The following is a 23,450-nucleotide window of genomic DNA, read 5'->3' on the forward strand; positions in this document are numbered from 1 at the left end:
TATGTGATTAATTGATTAAAAAATTTAATTGTGTGATTAAAAATTTTGCTTTATGTACAGCCCTACTAAAAGTGCATGCAGTACTGCTGAATACCGGGGATCTGCACCTAACTTACATGCCAGGATATACACCAGGTTTAAGTTGGTATAAATTAGAGAATGATATGGGGGACAAATTTTTCCCCATCCCCGCAGGAACTCAATTTCCTCGTCCCATCCCCGTGAGTTTTGTCACTGTCCCTGCTCCGTTCCTGTAAGCTCTGCCTTAACCACACAAGCCTCGAACACTTATGATTTAAAAGTGTTTGAGGCTTGTTCAGATGAGGACAGAATTCCCGCAGGGACGGGGAAAAATTTATCCCCATGTCATTCTCTAGTATAAATCCTCGTGGAAATTAGCTCTAAATGCTATTCTATAAATGACACAACTCAGAGTACCATTGAAAGAATAGCGTTCCATGCTGATTTTTTGGGGGTGCCCAAATCTGGGCACAATTTGTTGAATCTAGTCTAAGTTTCAGTAATTGATTTTTAAAATTTCTATACCGTTTTTTTCTAAAATGGTTTACAAAAAGTTATATAAATGGCACATACATAATTGATCCCACCCCAACTCCTCTTATCCTCCTTCCCTGGCTCCAGAATGTGTAAATGTATTTCATGTGAACAAATGTGCTGTGCACTCCCCTTACATTTTTATAAGCACCTACTTATGCTTGTATAGAGCTGGTTTAAACACACAAATTGTTTATAAAATCATTCTCTATTATATAAAGCCATTTCCAACTGCCTTTGTGGAAAGAAATCAACACAAATTTCAAACCTCTGTTTTTGCTTTTACTACACCCACTGCACTTGTTAGCACCTTGCTAATCTTCACTTTGGTAGGAACAAAAATGTTTTTGTTATCATATATACTCAACTATAAGTCGAGAAATTTGAGCTGAAAAATGCTGTGGAAGAACCAGGATTCTCTTATCTATGTGTAACACCCATAGCACTATGAAAAGTACTGGTAACATACCCCTGGAACCACGGCCTAGGTGAAATGCTGGAGCTGTATGGAAGATTTGAAGGTACACAACAATGTATGTGGGGGGGGGCGGGGGGGAGTAGGATTGAGATGCTAAATGGATTCCTGTGCTGCGACAGGGGAGTGTGGGGGAGGGGGAGTTAGGGCTACCATATGGCTCAATAAAAAGTAGGATGGATTGAGGCATCCGGGTTTTATTGCCACAGGAAGTAAAACTCAGCTGTCTCAATCCGTCCTTTTTCTGCAGCCATATGGTAGCCCTAGGTGCTGTGCTATGTTCCAGGACTGAAAAGGCTTAGTAAGTACTCGACTTTCAATGATGGCCTCTGAGAGGATAAAGTAGCATGCTCTGGTTTTAAGTAAATTATTGCAGAATATCTGCAAATAAATGACCGTGATGAGTTTGAAAAAGGAGTGCAATGGGATTACCTTAAAGCAGTAATAAGGGGCAAGCTAATCTTAACGGGGAGGAGCAGTCTTGAGGGGGAAGGAAAGAACTCAGAAAGAAAGAGATAAGACTGAAGATAAAGGTCCAAGAAATCACCCATAAGGCAAACATGAAATGATATATTAGGAGGGACGCACCAATTTTGGCCATTTTTAGTCCCAAAACTGCCTTGAGGTTGACTTATAGTTGAGTATGGCCAGTATACATTTTATTTTAATTTACTTTTTACAGTATATCTAACAGCTTATTATTTTTCCCAGGGTAGTGGATTTCTTGGTCTTTCCTTCAAAGACAGCCCAAGCTTAAGAAATATGAGGGCCAGATATATTTTGTGTCTGTTGGACCAAAGTTTAGTCATTACGCCCCAAAGGATGCTGTAACAGTCATTCAGCAGGTAACATCCTTTCTGGTTTTTCTGAAGTATTAGAGCTGATGTCAGAAGTCACCATTTGTACTGGAGCAGCGAAGGCTGTGTCAGCATGATCAACGTACTGTAGCTTCTGACATTCACAATGATTATTATTAACTCGCTGAGTATACCTCTTGAGGCAACATCTGGTGAAGTATTTGAAGATGAGATAGACTAGTTCAGTCACGTTCAACACAATGCACAGTAAAGATGTCACAACCACAAAGTAAAGGAAAATCTTTTTCTCTGTGGGCTTAGATATATAACAATCTACTGTGTTAGGGCACGGGTCCATGTCGCATTTCACAAGGCGCGGAACGTTGAATCCATCGTATAGTTTGTAGAATAAAACGAGGAAACCAATTTCAAAAGCAGATTTGAAAATGAGGCTGATGATATAAGTGCACCACAACCCACCATCCATGCTGCCTGTGTTCTTGTAAAGCTTTGCTTTGTATCGTTTTTCCCTGTTCTCCCGGTATGCAACGTGCAGAACTACGAGGAGGGAAGGAGTAGACACCATGATCAGCTGCAGGGCCCAGAGTCTGACCTGGGAGATGGGGAAGAAGTGGTCAAAGCAAACGTTCTCACAGCCAGGCTGCCTAGCGTTGCACTCGAACTCCTTCTGTTCATCTTTCCATACGTGTTCTGCTGCCACTACGTAGACCAGCAGGCGGAAGACAAACACAACAGACAGCCAGATCCTGCCAATGCCGGTTGAATACTTGTTGACGCCGCTTAAAATGTCACGTAGGAATGACCAGCTCATGGTGTTCTCTGCAGTGTTAGGGACTCCTATAAGAGAATAAGCAATAAATCACAGCTAAAACATTGGAATATTTTACGTGAAAGAGTACTGTTGTACTTCCACAACACATGTAGCCACAATGTTATCTAAACACAGTAAATGAAGGCAGAAAAAGGCCCTCTCAGTCCACCCAGTCTGCCCAACAAGGTGACCAGAGCCTCACCCACCACTCGATGTAGGCCATGGGTCACCCATGTTGGCATGCTGGTTCTGAAGTCACCACCATTCCAACCATGATGGGGATCAGAAGAAAACACATGGATCACTTCATAATATATTCAACCCATCAATTAAAAAAGGGGGTATTTTGGATAGTAAAAAATTTTTATATGCAAACTAGTATCACAGTTAATCAGGGGAAGATGGTGGAAGCGCTGATAAAAGACAGCATCGATGAGCATCTAGAAAGGAACAAAACTGATGAAACCAAGCCAACATGGCTTCTGCAAGGGAAGATCTTGCCTAACGAACTTATTGCACTTCTTCGAAGGAATAAACAAATGGATGGACAAAGGGGACCCCATAGACATTGTATACTTAGATTTCCAAAAAGCTTTTGACAAGGTACCCCATGAATGCCTACTACGGAAACTGTAGAACACAGATGGATCAAAAATTGGATGTCGGTAGAAAGCAAAGGGTAGGAGTGAAGGGCCACTACTCGGACTGGAGGAGGGTCTCAAGTGGTGTTCCGCAGGGGTCGGTACTCGGGCCGCTGCTGTTCAATGTATTTATAAATGATCTAGAAACAGGGACGAAGTGCGAAATAATAAAATTCGCAGATGACACCAAACTATTTAGTGGAGTTAGGACTAAAGAGGACTGCAAAGATTTACAAAGGGACCTGAATAAACTAGGAGAGTGGGCGACGAGATGGCAGATGAAGTTTAATGTAGAGAAATGTAAAGTCTTGCATGTAGGAAACAGAAACCCGAGGTACAGCTATACGATGGGAGGGCTGGTAATGGGTGAAAGTACCCAAGAAAAGGACTTGGGGGTAATAGTGGACAAGACAATGAAGCCGTCGGCACAGTGCGCAGTGGTCTCTAAGAAGGCGAATAGAATGCTAGATATTATCAAGAAAGGTTTTACAACCAGAACCAAAGAAGTTATCCTGCCGTTGTATCGGGCGATGGTGCGCCCGCCTCTGGAGTACTGCGTCCAATATTGGATATGGCGATACTCGAGAGGGTTCAGAAAAGAGCAACACGATTGATAAAAGATGGAAAACCTTTCATATGCTGAAAGATTAGAGAAACTGGGGCTCTTTTCCCTAGAAAAGCAGAGACTTAGAGGGGACATGATAGAGACTTACAAGATCATGAAGGGCATAGAGAAAATGGAGAGGGACAGATTCTTCAAACTTTCGAAAACTACAAAACGAGAGGGCATTTGGAAAAGTTAAGAGGGGACAGATTCAGAACCAATGCTAAGAAGTTCTTCTTTACCCAGAGGGTGATGGACACCTGGAATGCGCTTCCAGAGGGTGTGATAGGATAGAGTACGGTATTGGGGTTCAAGAAGGGGTTAGACAATTTCCTGAAGGAAAAGAGGATAGAAGGGTATAGATAGAGGATTACTATACAGGTCCTGGAACTGATGGGCCGCCGCGTGAGTGGACTGCTGGGCATGATGGACCTCTGGTCTGACCCAGCAGAGGCACTGCTTATGTTCTTATGTTAACTCAATATAACATATAACTCCTACTTAGCTCAAGGCCATTCATATGGTACCCCTGGTTAATAAGCAAACTCTCCCAAGTGAAAAATTAACTAGGAGGTTGAAGTATCATGTAGGGGCTGTAAACTCAGTACATAGAACCTCTCCTATCGCCTTATAACCTCAAAAAAAAAAAACTCCCCACAGACTACAAAATGAAACCCTCCTTCACTCAGCTTCTGATACTATTTCTCACTACTCTCACAACGCTACACAACATATCTCCCAACCACAGTTTCAATGCCTCACAAGATCCCAAGAAGCAAGAACCTCTTACACAACCTACAGAAGGTCATTGTGGAAGCGGTCAACTTGTTCCCATAATCTGGACCAAGAGACTTGACAAGCATATACATAGAAACCGACCCCTATCTAAAGCCTATATCATCTCGGAAATAGACTCAAGTTCTCACACCAATCTGGAATACATTGCTTGCAAACTGGAAGAAAAGACTAATTTCACATAGAACAACGTAGGAATCCTGGTCTATAGACCTAACTCCCAACCAAGCTCCATCACCACAATAACAGAAATAATCACCAACCGATAAACTAATCATCCTGGGAGTTATCAATCTCCCTCTTGAATCCACGGTCAACAAAGAGGTCACCAAACTCAAAGCCCTTATTGACGATTGCCAAATTGCAATTGCCCCCTCAGGCCCCACACATGAAAAAGGTCATACGCTTGATCTACTCGCATCCTCCTCCTCCACAAATCTCACTAGCAATGTCATATGGTCCTTGGTCCCATGGTCTGACCACTACCTCCTAAACTTCTGCCTCAATCTCAAAGACAAAGACCAGAACAACAAGATCACCACGGATACAAGACTAGTACGCAGAAAGATGAGACCTGAACTAGTCTGGCAGATTATTTCCTCAACAAAATCAAATCAGTCCAAGCAGAAGTCGCAAAGTCCACCATCCCAAACAACCACCACCCTAGCACTGCTGAGCATCACACAGAACTTATTGTAGCAGATCAAATCTGGACTGCCTTCACTGAACTTACCAACCACGATACCAAAACACTTATATCAAAACCCTACGCACAGTAGTCCACTTGACAACTGCCCCGTTTACCTACTGTCGGCCATTCCCCCTCCAAATCATAGCCTGGCTCACTAACCTCCTAAATAGCTCCTTGAACCAAGGCAAATTACCCAAGGAAATGGGCAAAATTGCTCTCACAACCTCCAGGGATTCAAGATAAAGTTAGACAAGTTTCTGCTGAACCGGAACGTATGCAGATAGGGCTAGTCTCTGTTAGGGCGCTGGTCTTTGACCAGAGGGCCGCCGCATAAGCGGACTGCTGGGCATGATAGACCACTAGTCTGACCCATCAGCGGCAATTCTTATGTTCTTATGTACCGAAAACTTCAACAGTAGACCTTTCCAAAACTTCAAACTACCGGCCCATCACTGGCATCCCTATTCTAACAAAAATCCTTGAAACCCATGTAAGCAAACAACTAGCCTCTCATATTGAGCTACATTCATGCCTTCACCCATCCCAATTTGGATTCAAAAAGCAACACAGCACGGAACTCCTTATCATCACCCTAATCATCAAAGTAAAACAACTACTAAGCATCGACCATCAAGCAATACTACTCCAGTTTGATATTTCCACTGCCTTTGACTCTGTAGTCTGTAGACCATTATTTGCTCATAACCAAACTATCTGAAATTGGAATTACAGGAGCTGTGTTAGACTGGTTCACAGACTTTCTACAAAATAGAGAGTACACGGTTAAAAAGGAAGGAGTATTCTCCAACCCCTGGAAAGCATTCTGCGGAGTTCTGCAAGGCTCCCCATTATCCCCCATCCTTTTCAACCTTTTCATGAGCTCACTTGGAGACATTAAATTAGAAGATGAAACCTTACTATCCTACGCAGATGACATTCTTCTCCTCATCCCTATTATAAACAAACAACCAAACATAGATGAGAAAATTTCAAACAACATTGAAAAAATCCACACCTGGGTAACCACAAACAAACTTTAAACTAAATGCCACCAAAACCAAAGCCATCTGTTTCCACACCGCTCAGCAGAATGCCCCGACAAGCATTAATCTTCAATCCGGTACCACACTCGCAGTAGAGAAATCCTCGTATCCAGATTGTTCCCGAAGAGAGGCAGCATGGGAGCCCTGCTCCGCCCCTCTCCCTGACCGAAAGGGAACATCTAAAAGAGCACAGCAGCCAGCCGGGCCCCCTTTCAGGCCACCAGCGGGAGACAGCGTATCCAAATTGTTCCCGAAAAGAGGCAGCGTGGGAGCCCTGCTCCACCCCTCTCCCTGACCGAAAGGGAACATTTAAAAGAGCACAGCACCAACGGCGCTCAGCCGTTCGGCGCGCGCCTTTGTGAAGCGCCTGCAGTGACGACAGTTGGATTCTGAAGCTAACAAAATAACAGGCTCCAATCAGCAGGAGCACACCAGCATTTTACGAGAGCGATGGAGGACCCAGGATCCCAGAGATACTTTCCAGTATACTGCACAGAGTGCAATATGTACAACTACCTCCCCTTGGGAAGGCGGGAGTACATATGCAGTCGGTGTCAGAAACTGGAAAGCCTGAGGATGGAGGTCGGCAGATTGAGGGTCAGGGTCCAGGAACTGGAGGGACTGCGCACCACAGAGGAGACGAGCTGGTCAACCCAGAACACAGACGGAGCAGGCCCCATTGTGGACCAGGTGAGGGACCTCGAGAGATTCATCGAGGAGGCCTATAGGAAGGTGGAGGAACGGGACCAGCAGCTGCACAGACGGATGTCGGCAGACGAGACCCAGGATCCACAAGGTGACACCGGGGAAGGACCTAGCGGAGGAACCACGCAAGAGGAGGAGACCGCGACTCACCGGGACCCCGAGGGAGAGACACCGCACTACACCAAGGACACGGACCTGAGGCAGAGGAGGTTGCTGAGGAAAGGGAAGTCTGCTATTGTGATGGGAGACTCGATCTTGAGAGAGGTAGACAGTCACGTAGCTGGAGGAAGGGAGGACCGGCTAGTGACTTGTCTCCCAGGGGCCAAGACACGAGACATCACTGATAGGATCGAGAGGATCCTGGACGGAGCAGAGACAGAGGAGACTGCGGTAATAATCCACGTCGGAACAAATGATGTGAGCCGGAGGAACTTCAGCATGGCCACACTGACTGACCAGTTCAGGGTCCTGGGACAAAAGCTGAAGCGGAGCACACGGAGGATAGCATTCTCGGAGATCCTGCCTGTACCGAGAGCAGATGCAAAGAGGCAGGCAGACCTCCAGGCTGTGAATGCATGGTTGAGGAGATGGTGCCAGGAGGAGGGCTTCCACTTTGTGAGGAACTGGACGTCCTTCTGGGAAAAGAGTAAGCTCTACCGGCGGGACGGCCTGCACCTGAGCACAGCGGGAACTAGACTACTGGCAGCCAATGTGAGGAAGGAGATCGAGAGGGCTTTAAACTGAGGAGAGGGGGAAAGCCGACAGCTGATCTGATGTTGACGCTTCGGACAACAGTATCCAGAACAGATGCTGAACGGGCTGACTGCAGGGAGGAAGCAGAGGGACCGGAGGATATTATGATCGGACAGCGAGGGAAACATCAGGTAAAGGGAGCTTGCTGGGAGAAGACTAAGGGGCATGGAGACACAGGGGGACTGGGTGGCACGAGGGCGAAAGCTGAGGGCAATATAGAGGTACCACAAGGCGAGGGGGATCAAACAGAGGCTCAAGGGATGATAGCCCAGGAGGGGGCCGGTAGGGCTAGAAAACCCAGAGGAAAAGCGGGGAAGTGGGGTGGCAGGAATGTGGGGAAGCTGAAAGCTAAGAGGGAAAAGGCTGAGGGCAAAGCAGAAGCACAGGGAACGGGAGAACTGCCCGAAATCCAAGGGCAGGCGGCCCAGGTAAATGCAGAGGTGGAGGAAAAACGACGGGACCTACGGGACCTGCGGTGCTTATACACAAATGCAAGAAGCCAAGATGGGCCAAGATGGGTGATGGGCCAAGATGGGTGAACTAGAAGTCGTGGCCAAGGGGGAGGACCTAGATATAATTGGAATTGCAGAAACCTGGTGGACAGAGGAAAATCAATGGGATGTGGCGCTGCCGGGGTACAAGCTCTACAGGAGGGACAGGACCCACAAGAAGGGGGGAGGCATAGCACTATATATAAAGGACTCTATCCACTCGGTCGGGATGGATATGGCAACGAAGGCAGAGGGGCTGGAATCGCTATGGGTCAAATTGCCGGGAAACAAGGGTGCAGGCATAAAACTGGGGCTGTACTATCGCCCACCTGGTACGCCAGAAGGAGTCGGACATGACTTGGAAGCAGAACTGAGACAGGAATGCAGGACTGGAAGTGTAACAGTGATGGGGGACTTCAACTACCCGAGAATAGACTGGAGTACGGGTCACTCCAACTGCACTAGGGAAACAGGATTTGTAGAAGCTGTGAGGGACTGCTTCATGGAGCAACTAGTCAAAGAACCGACGCGAGGGGGTGCTACTCTTGACCTCATCCTAAACGGATTAGGGGGGCCTGCAAGAGGGGTAGAAGTGGGAGGACCACTAGGCACGTAAGTAAGGAGGATGTCCTCAAACAGATAGACAGGTTAAAATGCGGTAAATCACCGGGCCCGGACGGGATCCACCCAAGGGTTCTGAAGGAACTAAGACAAGAAATAGCGGGCACAATCCAGCATGTTTGCAACCTATCCTTGAAAACTGGTGAGGTACCAGAGGACTGGAAATTGGCGAATGTCACACCTATCTTCAAGAAGGGATCGAGGGGTGATCCCGGGAACTACAGGCCGGTGAGCCTGACTTCAATTATAGGGAAGATGGTGGAAGCTATGATCAAGAACGGCATTTGCGAGCACATCGAGAGGAATGGCCTACTGAGAACAAGCCAGCACGGATTCTGTAAGGGAAGGTCGTGCCTAACGAACCTTCTGTACTTCTTTGAGGGAATAAGCAGTCAGGTGGACAATGGGGAACCCATAGACATCATTTACCTCGATTTTCAAAAGGCTTTTGACAAGGTGCCACATGAAAGGCTGCTTAGAAGCTGTGGAACCACGGGGTGGGAGGGGATGTGCACAGATGGATCAAGCACTGGTTGTCAGGTAGACTGCAGAGGGTCGGAGTGAAGGGCCAATATTCTTACTGGCGGGGAGTCACAAGCGATGTGCCACAGGGATCGGTGCTGGGGCCGTTACTCTTCAACATATTTATCAATGACCTGGAAAAGGAGGCAAAGTGCGAGGTTATAAAATTTGCAGACGATACCAAACTGTGCAGCAGAGTTAGGTCCAGGGAGAAGTGTGAGGACCTGCACAGGGACCTGGATAAGCTGGAAGACTGGGCAAACAAATGGCAAATGCGCTTTAATGTGGAAAAATGCAAGGTCATACATATAGGGAAAAAGAACCTGTTGTTCAACTACAAATTGGGGGGGGCATTGTTGGGAGACAGCAGACTTGAGAGAGACTTGGGTGTGCTGGTGGATGCATCACTGAAGCCATCTGCACAGTGCGCAGCAGCCTCGAAAAAAGCCAACAGGATGCTGGGCATCATAAAGAGGGGCATAACAACCAGGACGCGGGAAGTCATCATGCCATTGTATCGAGCGATGGTGCGTCCACATCTGGAATACTACGTTCAGTATTGGTCGCCGCACCTCAAGAAGGACATGGCGGTACTTGAGAGAGTCCAAAGGAGAGCAACGAAACTGGTAAAAGGGCTGGAACACTGCCCATACGCCGAGAGGTTGGATAGGCTGGGGCTCTTCTCTCTGGAAAAAAGGAGGCTCAGGGGAGATATGATAGAGACCTTCAAGATCATGAGGGGCATAGAGAGGGTGGATAGGGACAGATTCTTCAGACTGAAGGGGACAACAAGTACGAGGGGGCATTCGGAGGAACTGAAGGGAGATAGGTTCAAAACAAATGCAAGGAAGTTTTTTTTTCACCCAAAGGGTCGTGGACACTTGGAATGCGCTACCGGAGGAAGTGATCAGGCAGAGTACAGTACAGGGATTCAAACAGGGATTGGACGGATTCCTGAGGGATAAAGGGATCGTGGGATACTGAGGGAGGAGCTGGGATGTAACACAAGTATAGAAAGCTAACCAGGTAATAAGTATAGAAACCCAACCAGGTCGTGCATGTGCAAGACCGGAGGGTTAGGACTTCGATGGGAAGATAGGACTTCAATGAGAAACCAAGGTGGCAAGGGAGCCCCTTCTGGTGATTCAGACAGGTCGTGACCTGTTTGGGCCGCCGCGGGAGCGGACTGCCGGGCAGGATGGACCTATGGTCTGACCCGGCGGAGGCATTGCTTATGTTCTTACTTGGCATCATTCTGGATGACACACTAACAATGGATCCTCTAATCTCCAGCCTCCAGAAAAAAGACCATCTTCACTATGCGCTAAGACTTATTAAGCCATACTTCCACCAACATCATTTTGCTCTAATTGTCCAGCTGATGGTACTACCCCAATTGGACTACTGCAATTCAGCATACTTCGGGATCCATTCCTCTCTAGTTCACAAACTGCAGCTCATTCAGAACACAGATGTCAGACTTATCTTCAACCTAAAGAAATATGATTCAATCTCAGCCTACCTCAAACAATTAACTGGCTATCAGTTTCATCGCGAATATTCTTCAAAACATCATGCATCCTACACCACATAATTCATGGAAACTCAGCCACTCCTCTCACCCAACTATTCTCAACGGCCTGGTCTACCTCCAGGAGACTCATAAAGAGAATACAGTTGAATCTACCTTCCATGAAAAATCTCCATTACAGATGTTTGTTCCACTCCATGCTTACATTCATAGGAGTAAAAACATGGAATAACCTGCCAGAAATGATCAGAAAAGAACCTAAACATACAACATTCTGGAAAAAAAATGGAAAACCTTCCTCTTTGACAGCTGAACCTACTTGACTTCCACCTCTTTCGCTAGATGAGCTCCTAGACAACTATGATTTCTTGCCCCCCTTACCCTCCCCCCTTGCAAGGTCCCTTGTAGTCCCTCCTCCTGATTTCCCTTTCAACCCCTCTCTGAATGTCGCCTAGAGCTTGAATAGGTATGTGTGATACACATATAGAAGATTAGATTAGATTATAACATATATGTTATTTCAGGTTCTTATCCTGGATTGATAAAATGCCATATAATCACTTACGTCAAACCTCCTTCCCACCCTTAAATGTAAACTTTATTTATATCTAACTCAGGTTAAAACTATTTTAAGTTATTCAATTTTCATATCAAGAAAAAATCTCAAAAACAAAAAGATAATCTAAAATTGTGTATATCCAAAATCAATTGGAGAAGAAACAGCAACATTTATCTCAATGGCTATTTGCCAGTGCCAACATTGGGTAACATTCCAATACCTGAAGCTCTACTTCATCCAGAGCGTTTCAGCTATAAGCCAGCCTTCATCGGGGGATAGTGTAGTTGCTGCTGAAGTGTGTTGGCGGTCACTTGACTGCTAGCAGAGGTCATCTTCAAGTGACCGCCGACCCACTTTAGCAGTAACTATACTATCCCCCGATGAAGGATGGACTTTAGTCTATGGCCCAGAAATATCAAAGAAGAGACAATTTAATCAAGTATTTTTAATGAGAATAATTAATGGGCAGACTGGATGGACTGTTCTCTTCATCAAGCATCATCTCATCTCTGCTCCCTCATCCTGCATGCCCCATCTCTTTCTCTGACTCTTCTTCCCATCCACCATTACCCTGTTCTCTTTCTTCCTCTCATTCTCCCACCTTCTACCCTCCATCAAATCTAACATGACCTGCTTTCTAATCTCTTTCCTCCTCAACCTCATGTTTGGGGCAAGCCGGAAACAATCAATGTCCAAACCTCTCATACCGGATTTCTATGATTAGCAAATTCATTTTTTTATCGATTTGTTTTAAAATGGTAGGTATTGTTATTTTGATATTATGAGCAAGAAAACATTTTTCACCCAAAATATACTGTAGTAGATGATGGCTGATTAAAGACCAGCATGGCCCATCCAGTCTGCCCAGAACGATGACTAGGGTTATACCTGCATGGCCAGTGGTAAGCAAACTCATTAGTCAAAAGAGCCAAAGATCAGCAGTACAACGATTAAGATTTCTTTTGAGAGCCAAATTTCTTTTCAAGAACCATGTTTTTAGGAGTCGGTTTAAACTAGCTACTAACATTAAATAAAAACAGATATAATAATAATTTTATTTATTGACAAAAAAAATCTTTTTCTACCTTTTGTCATTTCTGCTTCATTCATCTTGACTTCACTCACTTCTTTCTAGCCAGCATCTGTCCTCTCTCTGTCTTCCATGCAGCATCAGTCCCTTCCATGTCTGCCCTCTCTCTCTGCCCCTGCCATCCACTGTCCGCCCTCTCCCTGTTCCATATGGCATCTTCCTTCTTTCTATGCTCCTTCCATAAACTGTCTATCTTGTGCCCCTTCTCTCCTTTGTACATGATTCATTTCGGCTCTGCCATCTCTCCATTTTTCTCTGTCAACACCCTCTCCCCTATGCTCTGGCATCTCTCTCTTCTTCTTTCCTACCCACCTCACGGTCTGGCATCTGTCTCCTTCCCTTCCCTGATTCCCTGGCATCTCTCTCATTTCTCCCTCCCCATCCATGCTCTGACATCTCCTCCTTCCCTCCATGTCTTGGCATATCTCCCTCCCTCTCTTCCCCCATGCCCTGGCATCTCTTCCTCACTCCCTTTCTTCCCTCCATGCCCTGGCATCTCTTCCCTCCAAGCCCTGGCATCTCCTTTCATTCCTTCCTTTCCCTCCAGTTGGGTGCAGCAATTCTCTCCCTCCTCTGCTCCCTTTCCTCCTTCAGTAACCCTGTCCCCAGTCAGCAGTGCAGTCCCTAAGCGGGTGCTCCAAGGCCTGGCGTCATGAACTTCTTCGGGCAGCAACAGCGTTTACAATTAGCTGCTGTTGCCGGCTTCGGGCCTTCTTCTCTGTTGGGTCCTGCCTTCATGGAAACAGGAAGTAGGCAAGACTCAGCAGAGAGGAAGGCCCAAAGCTGGCAACAGCAGCTAATTGTAAACGCTGTTGCTGCCCGAAGAAGTTAAAGATGCCAGACCTTGAAGCACCCAGGGCAGACTGCTTCTCTCCCTGTAGCCGGGGCCCCTCTGAAAAGGAACTTTAAGCTCTCCCTCCCATGCGGACCCCGCCAACCCACCATGAGACGACCGACAAACCTCCCTCCAGCACTCTAAACAGACTGCTTTGCAGTTCGCGGCCTTCTGCAAGTGATTCCCTCTGCCGCATCACTGATGTCAATTATCCTTAACCAATTATTGCCTATAATTGGTGTTAATTGGCAGCATTCTTTAAGTCAGGGGTGTCCAACCTGCGGCCCTGTGAAGTATTTTGTGCGGTCCTGGTCGAGGGTGACGCAGTGTTTTCCCTCTGCTGCCCCCAGGTGTTTACTGTCTTGCCGGCTCCCTCCTCTGTCTTACTGCAGCTTTTGTGCCTTTGTGTGACCCCAGAAACATTTTTTTCGGCCAATGCGGCCCAGGGATGACAAAAGGTTGGACACCCCTGCTTTAAGTTGTACACTCAAATTCCAGAGCATGTAACTTTAAGGGGAAGAGATGAACCTGGGAGGGGCATGTGAAGGGCAGGGGCGTGTCAGGAAGTTGCCTGTGCAGGTTCTAGAATGCTAAAATTTATTCAACTAACTGCCTACAGTTAGACATGAGTATTAAACACCAGGCATTGAGATAGCATAAGTGCTCACACCTAAAAGGTTACCCCAGTATTTCATAATGGCAGCAGCTGTGCGAACAACCTCCGTTATAAAATTCACATTGGCCCTGGTTCTATAAACGGCTGCCTACCTCTGCTGTGCAGTGTTTATAGAATGACACCAGGCAGCACCTAAGCGGTCTTAGGCATCAGTAGGCGTTGAGTCCTTAAGCACCACCCTTTAGACTAGGGGTAAGTCAAACCATGTGCAAAATCACTCCAAATCTGCCCCTAACCTTGCTTACTTGCTGGTAGGCACCACGGTGTAGATGGTGACCGAGTTAGGTGCCTACCAGCTAATTAAATTTTTAAATCATTTTTGTAATTGGTTTTTAATGGTGCTGTCAGTTATCAGCTCTGATTAAGCCAATTAAGAAAATTAAGTTAGGCGCCTAACTCAACTAGGTGCACCAATCTATGCACCTAACTTTAAGCAACATTTATAGAATCTGAGCCATCCTCCTAACGACTAACTTTAGGCACTCTATAGAGCTCCGTGAGGGCCGCAAGCCAGTCGGGCTTTCAGGATTTCCCCAATGAATATGCATGAGATCGATGTGCATGCACTGCTTTCAATGCATATTCATTGGGGAAATCCTGAAAACCCGTCTGGATTGCGGCCCTCAAGGAGGGACTATGAGACCCCTGCTATAGAGAATTTCTCCCTGTACTTACCAGTATGTGCCCTACCTTATAAAGCACTGTGACTCCTCAAATCCCAAGCCACTCAGCAGTTCAGCTTTTCGAAGCTATCCTCCAGCAGCCAGATGTGGCATTTTTCAGGAGCTGAAAGATCATAAGAAAAAAAAGAATTACGTAACACAAAAGAAAACAAAGCACTACCAGGCCAATACTCAGAACCTAAAGCCAATATCGGAGCCAATTAGCACTGGATTAACACCTATATTAATCTGTGCAGAATATTGAGAGGGCTCTAGCATGAAAAACTGCGTATGCACCTAAAGTTAGCGCAAATAGAGGGGCATAATCAAAAAAAGCGTCTAAGCCCCTTTTGGCCTAACTCCTTAAACGTTCAACGCAGAAGCAGGGAAAGTGTCCATAACCAAACCAAACGTCCTTGTTTTGATTATGGCCTTCCTCTGCCTAAACATCCAATCACCACTACGTCTAAAAGTACACCCACACCACGTCTACACTTTTCAGCCATAATGAAACAAAAAAACGCCTAAGCCACAAACGTCCAACAGAAGGGCATTTAGGGTCGTGGCAGTTCGGGTAGAGGAGTGATGGCATCGTGGTAGGGGAGATGGGTAGGTTGCCGGGCCGCTGAACTGATGGCGCCAGCGGCCATCAGCTCAGCGGCCCCTTTTTCGGCACTTAGACCTGGTTTGACTACGTCTAAGTCAAAAAGGTCTAAGTGCCGACTAGGCAACCTGTAAATGTTTTGGTTATACCTTTTGTACGCCTAGGTGTAGGTCGGCCCACCTCCCGCCCACTGCCCGCCCTTTCCCCTCCTCTAAACACACCTCTTTTCTCTCTGTGCGTTTAGAGGCAGGGGAAAGGCCTAAGCTGGTTTTAGATACGTCTAAAAACCAGCTTTGGTTATGGGTACTTGGACGATCAGGCTTTTTGATCGTCCAAGTAGCCATTTAGGACACTTTTTAGACTTTTTTTTTAATTATTATTATTACCCCCATAGTATTTAGTCAGACAGATGCCACTGTGGTTGTGGTATATTGTACATTGTTTTGTTGGAAATATCAGTTTAAAAAAATGCTTTTAATTAAATCATTTCCCTATTTCCTCCCAATGCTCAGAGAACAGTGCCCAAAACAAAGCTGCTGTTACCACTGAAAACTTAGAGCCTGATTCTGTAAAAAGCACCTGCCGTTAGGCGCCTTGATTCTCAAACTATATACATGGATCAGTTTATAGATTATCCAACCCACACTTAAATATTAAAAGATAACTTATTCAACAATTTTTCTTTTGCACCTAAAGTGCTTTAAATTATAAATGGTTTAATTTATTAACCTACTTATTTTGAACATATAAATAGTAACCCAATTTAAAGATAGAACTCATCCCCAGAATCAATAATGAGGTTGAAGTATCATAAATATGCATAAGTCTCAGTAAAGAGACCTCTTATAACTTAGATGTTATTTCAAGTCCTCATTCTGAATGCATGTGATGTAATAATTTACTTCAAAACCTCCTTCCTACCCACAAATTTAATTATTTCCTTATAGATTTATTAAAGTATTTATTGGCAAAATAGTTAAAAATCTAACTAACTGGGGAGTGCAATTTTTTTTTTAATATTTACTTTATCAATTGTATGATATTCCAAATATGTACTTTATACAAGAGCAACAACACTTATCTTAGTGGCTTTCCAGCCAGAGCCAACATTGGGGGACCATGAGCTGCCCGATGGTAGTGTTTGAATCAGAGCAAACCCAAAAGTGAAAGCACACATTGCTGCCTGTTTTCTGTGCTCAAATATATGCTTTTCAAGAGAAAAAATTTTTTGAAAAGCTTTTATTGAAAGGCACAGGAGAACGGTACCATTCTTTGCTTTGCTTCCATGTTTGCTAGGGCATGCATACAAGAGCTCTGCTTACTGCAAAACTCTTGTGCACATGCATGAGGCATGTTCTTCCCCCTTGCTTTCGGTCAAACAGCACATATATCATTTATATCTTTCTACGATTGAGCATTGTGAAGCTACTTTTCTGTGCTGCTCCTGCGGTATTAGTCAAGCACTGTTCCATATAACACCATAGAAAGTACACCACAGTCTTGGAAATCTTTTATAACCAATGCTACATGATCAGGGTTGAATAATAGAAAAATGTATGAGATATGTGTGGAACAAGAATGGTAAAGTTTATACTCATTATCCATCCATGGTAGTATGGTTCTCAAGAATGTTGCAAACTGTGAAGTTGCAAATAATGAAACATAACATAGTAACATAGTAGACGATGGCAGATAAAGACCCGAATGGTCCATCTAGTCTGCCCAACCTGATTCAATCTAAAAATTCATAGAGTCTATTGGAAAATAGAGGTTAGGTTCCAGCAGTACACATTGCACGTCAAAAACTGCAGAAAGTGAACAATGGATCCTATTGAGAAGATAGGGTTAGGTTCCTGCATGGGACAACACTTGAAGTATCTGTAATTCACTCTCCAGACACTGGGGGGCCTTATTTAGAAGCAAATGCCTGACCATGGGTGAAAGTAAAAGAAAACAAGTTTTTTAAAGAGTCGGTCTGCAAATACACCAACACAATGATGTGAATTGGGAATATTGGTAGTAATTGATGCAACCGCGCATATGTGAAATTGTGCAAAGGGAATGCAAGAGCAACGAGAACAAATGAACTGTATTTGCTTCTTTTTATCAGCTTCTCTAATGTAAGCTGAGCCACCACAACATCAGTTTCAAGAGACTGTATAAAAACTATAAGAACAAAATTATACAATATCACAACTTCAAAAGAACAGGTTTTATACCAACTGGTTTGCACTGTGCATCCTAACAGTTCTCACTCCTCCCTCTACTCTCCTTTTTCCCTTCCTCTTCTAGTTTTCATATATAGGAGCCAGCTTTGTGGGTACAATGGGGGCTGAGCCTAGGAGCCAACTTTCCATCACAAGTTACCCCTCCTTGAACAAAGTCAAGGCATTTGTTCGGTATTGGGGGTGCTCAAGCACCCACATAGCTGGCACCTATGGAGTTACAGAGATAGCTCTTTACTATGTCTATGGAGAAGTAATTTGTATTGGGTTTGGCACTCTTCGTCCTTTGAGAGGTTGGTGTCTATGATACCATTAAACATGTTCACCAAAGGTGAATACAGTTTTTAAAAGCTTTAACTGAAGAAGGAGAATATTTGAGGGGTCCAGTGCAACTTATTCCAACAGGGAGTGCAGGAGTATTTGAAAAGTTGTTTGTTTTCTTCCTCTCTTCTCAAATTGCTAATGTTGCTGACCGCACAGGCCATCCTTGGCCTACATTAGAAGCGGTGGTGAAAACAGTGGTAATTGTTAGTGTGGAAACCTAGGCCAAGAACTAAACCAATGCGCCTTCTGCCCAGGACCCCACAACATGTAGAAAAGCTGGAAGGGAAATCTTCTTTTTAGGGTATAGGAAAAAGGACCACACAAAAAAAGTAGGGGAAAATCAATTCAATTCCATTTTGAAAATTGAATGCAACATTAAATCTTCAACGATAATAAACTAGTAGATTAATAGGTCCAGTATACAATATACCGGTATTTTTCACTCCATAAGATGCACTTTTTTTCCCAAAAAAGTGGGTGTAAATGTCTGTGTGTCTTATGGCGCAAATATTGTGTCTGGTGATCTAGTGGTAGGCCGGGACAGGAGGGCTCCTTCCCAGCCGACTAACAATTTTATACCCCCCACCCCCCAGTATCTTTTTAAATCCTGATGGTCCAGCGGTGTATCAGCAGGAGCAAGCTTTCCGCGCTCCTGCCCCGCACTGAGCCCCTCCCTTGCTGGATGGCTGCCTCAGATCTCACGGCCAGCAGCGCACAAGGCAGGAGTGAGCTTTTTGCACTCCAGCCTGGGCCCACGCCACTCCCTGAATGGCTGCCATCAGCTCTCACGGGACACACCGACACTGTTTTGGACCTTCGTTGTTTGTTGGTTCTTTAATTATGTGTAACAGAAAACTTTGAATCATTTTGCGTTGTTAATGATTGTCCTTTGCAGTGCTGACAATATTGTCTCCCAATGTGCATTCATCATGTATACAGTCTCTTTTAATAAAATACCGTGTTGCCTAATTACACATGAATGTGATACCTACTTAGCTAGATCTTGAGATTCCTGAGGAAGGCTTTAATAGCTGAAATACAGATCTGTGTTAGTCTGGATCTCTGTTACACATAATTATTTATATGGTATACTGCATAAGCCTGGATTTATTAATTTACTAGTTTATTGTCAATGATTTTATGCTGTGTTAATGGCCTCTTTTATTTATTTAATTTTCCATACCGTTCTCCCAGGAGAGCTCAGAACGGTTTACATGGATTTGTTCAGGTACTCAAGCATTTTCCATGTCTGTCCCAGTGGGCTCACTATCTATCTAATGTACCTGGGGCAATGGGGGGATTAAGTGACTTGCCTAGGATCACAAGGAGCAGCGTGGGTTTGAACCCACAACCCCAGGGTGCTGAGGCTGTAGCTTTAACCGCTGCATAGCACTCTTCTTGATTAGCATGGGCTGCTGCGGTAAATGCCCCGATGCCCATAGGGATTTAAAGGGTTTCGGGGCTTTTGCTATGCAGCATTCACTAGTATGGTTTCATTAAAAAAAAAGGGTGTCAGGTCAAAAGCGCGCCGGGACAAAGGCGCGCCCAGACAATTGAGCGCAGCGCGGAGGCGTGCGCTGCTCTAAATTACTGTTTTTAGGGCTCCGACGGGGGGGGTGTGGGGGGCAACCCCCCACTTTACTTAATAGACATCGCGCCACGTTGTGGGGTGTTTGGGGGGTTGTAACTCCCCACATTTTACTGAAAACTTCACTTTTTCCCTGTTTTTAGGGAAAAAGTTAAGTTTACAGTAAAATGTGGAGGGTTACAACCCCCCATAACGCCAGCGCGATGTCTATTAAGAAAAGTGGGGGGGTTCCCCCACCACGCCCCCCGTCGGAGCCCTAAAAACAGTAATTTAGAGCGGTGCGCACCTCGCGCTGTGCTCAATTGTCCGGGTGCGCCTTTGTCTTTCGCGCCGTTGTCTATGAACCAAAAAAAGGACCTAAATTCTCAAGTTGGCATCAAATTGGTCTTCCCCTATTTTCTTTTGGGGATATTTTTGTGCCAACCGGCAGAAATGGACTAAATATCCAAAAGCACTGGGGAAAAAAGAGAGGAATGAAGAAGACAATGGACTGGGAGGGAAAGACAATCATAAGGGAAGGAAAGAATCTAATAAATATAAAAGTGGAGATAGCATCCAGGGAAGAAGAGAGGATAAAATAGAGACAAATTGAGGAAAGAAGAGTCTAGAAAATGGATATCAGTTTTCTGCTTAGGAGGGCAGACAGGAAACTAGAAGAATGCTTAAGGGGAAGAAGAGAGTAAGTGCACAGATGTAAGATAAGAAAAAATAATGAAATAAACTAATCTAAGACTTAATTTTATAGACCGGGTCTTCAGCCAAAAAAATGCTCGACTCGGTATACAATAATGTAAGTATAGTACATAAATTTGAAGAAGAATGTAAACTAGAATAGCTTAGTTCCAAAGTGTTTAGTAAACAAGAAAGTTTTCAGAGCTTTCCGAAACAAAACAAAGGAGCCTAGACTTCTAAGTGAAAGCGGTAACTCATTCCAGAACTCAGTTAGTTTGAAAATGAAAGTGGCTAAATCTCTTGAACGTTCTATTTTTACCCCTAAGGGAAGGAAATGTATGTTTTCATTTATTTGAACTCCTAGCGAGATGAGATCTGTGTACATTCCAATCTAAAGGAACCAAAGTAATAAAAATGCCAAAGATAATTTAAATGCAATGCAAATGCACTTAAATTGAATTCTAAGATACACTGGAAGCCAATGAATTCCTTGAGCAATGGGTTATGTGATCGAATTTATTCTTACCAAAAATAAGCTTGGCAACGGTGCTCTGTATCAATTGAAGTCTCTGCAGACTGACCTTTGAGAGGCCCAGGTACATTGAGTTGCAATAATCCAACCTTGACAAGATAATTGACTGAACCAATACAGAGAAGTGTTGCTGATGAAAGAGCGCTCTCACTCTTCTCAGGATACGGAGGCTAAAGAACCACTTTTTAACAAGAGAATTTAGCCAATCCTTAAATGTAAGAGATGAATCAATAACAATACCCAATATTAGCGAGGCCAGAAGCAATTAAAATAGACAAAAACATAAAGGAAAAAGATGAAATGGGGAGCCAGAGATTTTGAATCTGACCTTCTCTGCTTATTTACCTAATACAAGGGTTTTCAAATTAATTTAAAAAATGGATATATGAGCTAAAGTTTTGTAATAGAAGAACACTTAAAAAATCTGAAAGGCATGTTGACATGCTTATCTCCTGTTCAACATGTCCTTCACCATTACAATTCATATATCCTAGATTAGAGACTTTGAACTCGTAAGACTTGCAGCTATACAATATATAAATTGAAAACTGCAAACATTTCTCTTTCTTTCTGTATCAGATTCAAGATTAAGGAAACTTTATTGGCATGATGTCCATTTATGTGTTGCAAAGATAATATAGGATTACATAAACTACTGGGGAGATATTCAATATTATTCTGTGATGAAAATTTAATCAAATATTATACTAATCACAGCTATAAAATAAAAATAAAATATATTTAGAATGAAGTGCTCAGACCAATACCCTTTGATTCGGTGATCTCACCAAACTGGGGTATGTTAGGGACCATCATATCACTTCATTGTCCCTATGCCACCCTGCACCAATCTTCTGATACACCAAACAGTGTTACACAAGTAAGTAAAAGTCACTTATCTTTGAGATGGATTAAATGGGATGGACGGCAAAATCATAAACCTCCAGCTGCGTTGAGATTAAAGCGCTCGTAGCACACAGCACTTTAATCTCAACGCAGCTGGACAGAGAATCCAAACCAAATACCTAGGTGTTTCAATATGGTAACCCATTTTAATCATAAATCACCCAGAAGATGCTTTTGTGCATACAAAATTAAAGGCATAACCACTGACTTGTCCCAGTTTACTTTATATCTTGAGATCTGAGAAAATTCACAAGTCAGCATAAATAATACTGATAAAGACTGCATGTGTTATCAGCTTGGATTATTGTAATCTCTTATATGTAGGATGCACTGAAATATCCTTAACCTGTTTACAAGTTCTTCAAAATAGAGTAGTAAAAATGATCTTTAATGCCCAAAATGTTGAAAGAGCAGCTCTATTTTAATCAAACATCACTGGCTATCAAAAAAGGCTATCTTTTTAAATACATACAGGGCTAGGTCATAGTTATATGTGGTAACCTCTTCCTCTCCTTCCAAAGAAAATCTCTCATATGAAGAAAGCCTTGCTTTTATATTTTCCCACAAGAACTGCTGTTCAATATCAACAATATTACACTGGTATCTTTGCATTTCAAGCAGTGAAATATTGGAATTTATTACCTCTTTTTATTCAGACAGAAATTTAATTTAAATTTAAAAACTTTTTGCCATCTTGATTTGGTATCTATATATGAGGGGGTGCTGTAAAGTTCTTAGCCCAACCATGTTAATGCAACTTACACAAGTCTCATTATTCTCAATGGAACCTATTTACTAACCCTCTAATTCTATATATAGCACTAAAAATCGTGCATGCAAGTTTGGGGCACATGCCCAATTTAATTGATTAATATCCAATTAGCAGCGATAATTGAGTGCTAATAATCAATTATCAGCCCTAATTGGAACTAATTAGAATTCACGCACACATCTTTATAGTTGCTATTCTGTAAAGATGAATGTGTAAAAGGGAGAGAAAAATGGGCTGGTCGGGAGCGTTCCTGGAATTTGTACACAATATTACAGAATAAGGCCGATCTATGCATAATTTAGATGCGAGGTTTCAATTGGTACAAACCCTTGTGGCCAAAATGCAGTGTGAATCCCGGCCCCTAATGCCATTCTATAAATGGCACCCAACTTGGAGGACATTTATAGAATAGGCGCTTAGCACATTATTTTGGATGCGATTTTTCACCCCCATATATAGAATCTAGCCCTAAGTGCATAAGTTGCACCAAAGGGAGAGAGTGTGGCGCTGTGGTTAGAGCTACAGCTGCAGCACCCTGAAGTTGTGAGTTCAAACCTATGCTGCTCCTTGTGACCTTGGGCAAGTCATTTAATCTTCTACTGCCCCAGGTGTAGATTGTGAGCCCACTGGGACAGATGCTTGAAATACCTCGGAAGTACCTCGCAAGCACCTCGGAAGCGGAAATCCATGCAGGACGTACTTCTTGAACGGAGAAACTTTAACTAGGACTTCAGCAGAACGAGATTTAGGAGTAATCATCAGTGCAGACATGAAAACTGCCAATCAAGTGGAGAAGGCTTCATCTAAGGCAAAGCAGATATTGGGTTGTATCAATAGAAGTTTCGTCAGCCGAAAGCCTGAAGTCATAATGCCGTTGTACAGGGCCATGGTGAGACCTCATCTGGAGTACTGTGTGCAATTCTGGAGGCCACATTACAGTAAAGATGTG

General features: G+C 44.0%; 1 protein-coding gene across 1 annotated transcript in view; it reads right to left on the bottom strand.

Annotated features, from left to right (window-relative positions):
* Positions 1-315: 315 nt before the first annotated feature.
* Positions 316-23,450, bottom strand: part of GJB7 (gap junction protein beta 7) — a 42,833-nt gene continuing 19,698 nt past the window's right edge. Inside the window, exons 2-3 of the mRNA XM_033939713.1 lie at positions 14,907-15,002; positions 316-2,685 (exon numbers count right to left, since the gene is read on the bottom strand). Of these exons, the coding sequence (XP_033795604.1) occupies positions 1,865-2,659 (795 nt within the window). The 5' untranslated portion in view covers positions 2,660-2,685; positions 14,907-15,002 and the 3' untranslated portion in view covers positions 316-1,864. The remainder of the gene's footprint in view (positions 2,686-14,906; positions 15,003-23,450) is intronic.

The sequence above is a fragment of the Geotrypetes seraphini genome, chromosome 3, assembly GCF_902459505.1.
Source record: "Geotrypetes seraphini chromosome 3, aGeoSer1.1, whole genome shotgun sequence".
NCBI classification, from domain to species: Eukaryota; Metazoa; Chordata; class Amphibia; order Gymnophiona; family Dermophiidae; genus Geotrypetes; species Geotrypetes seraphini.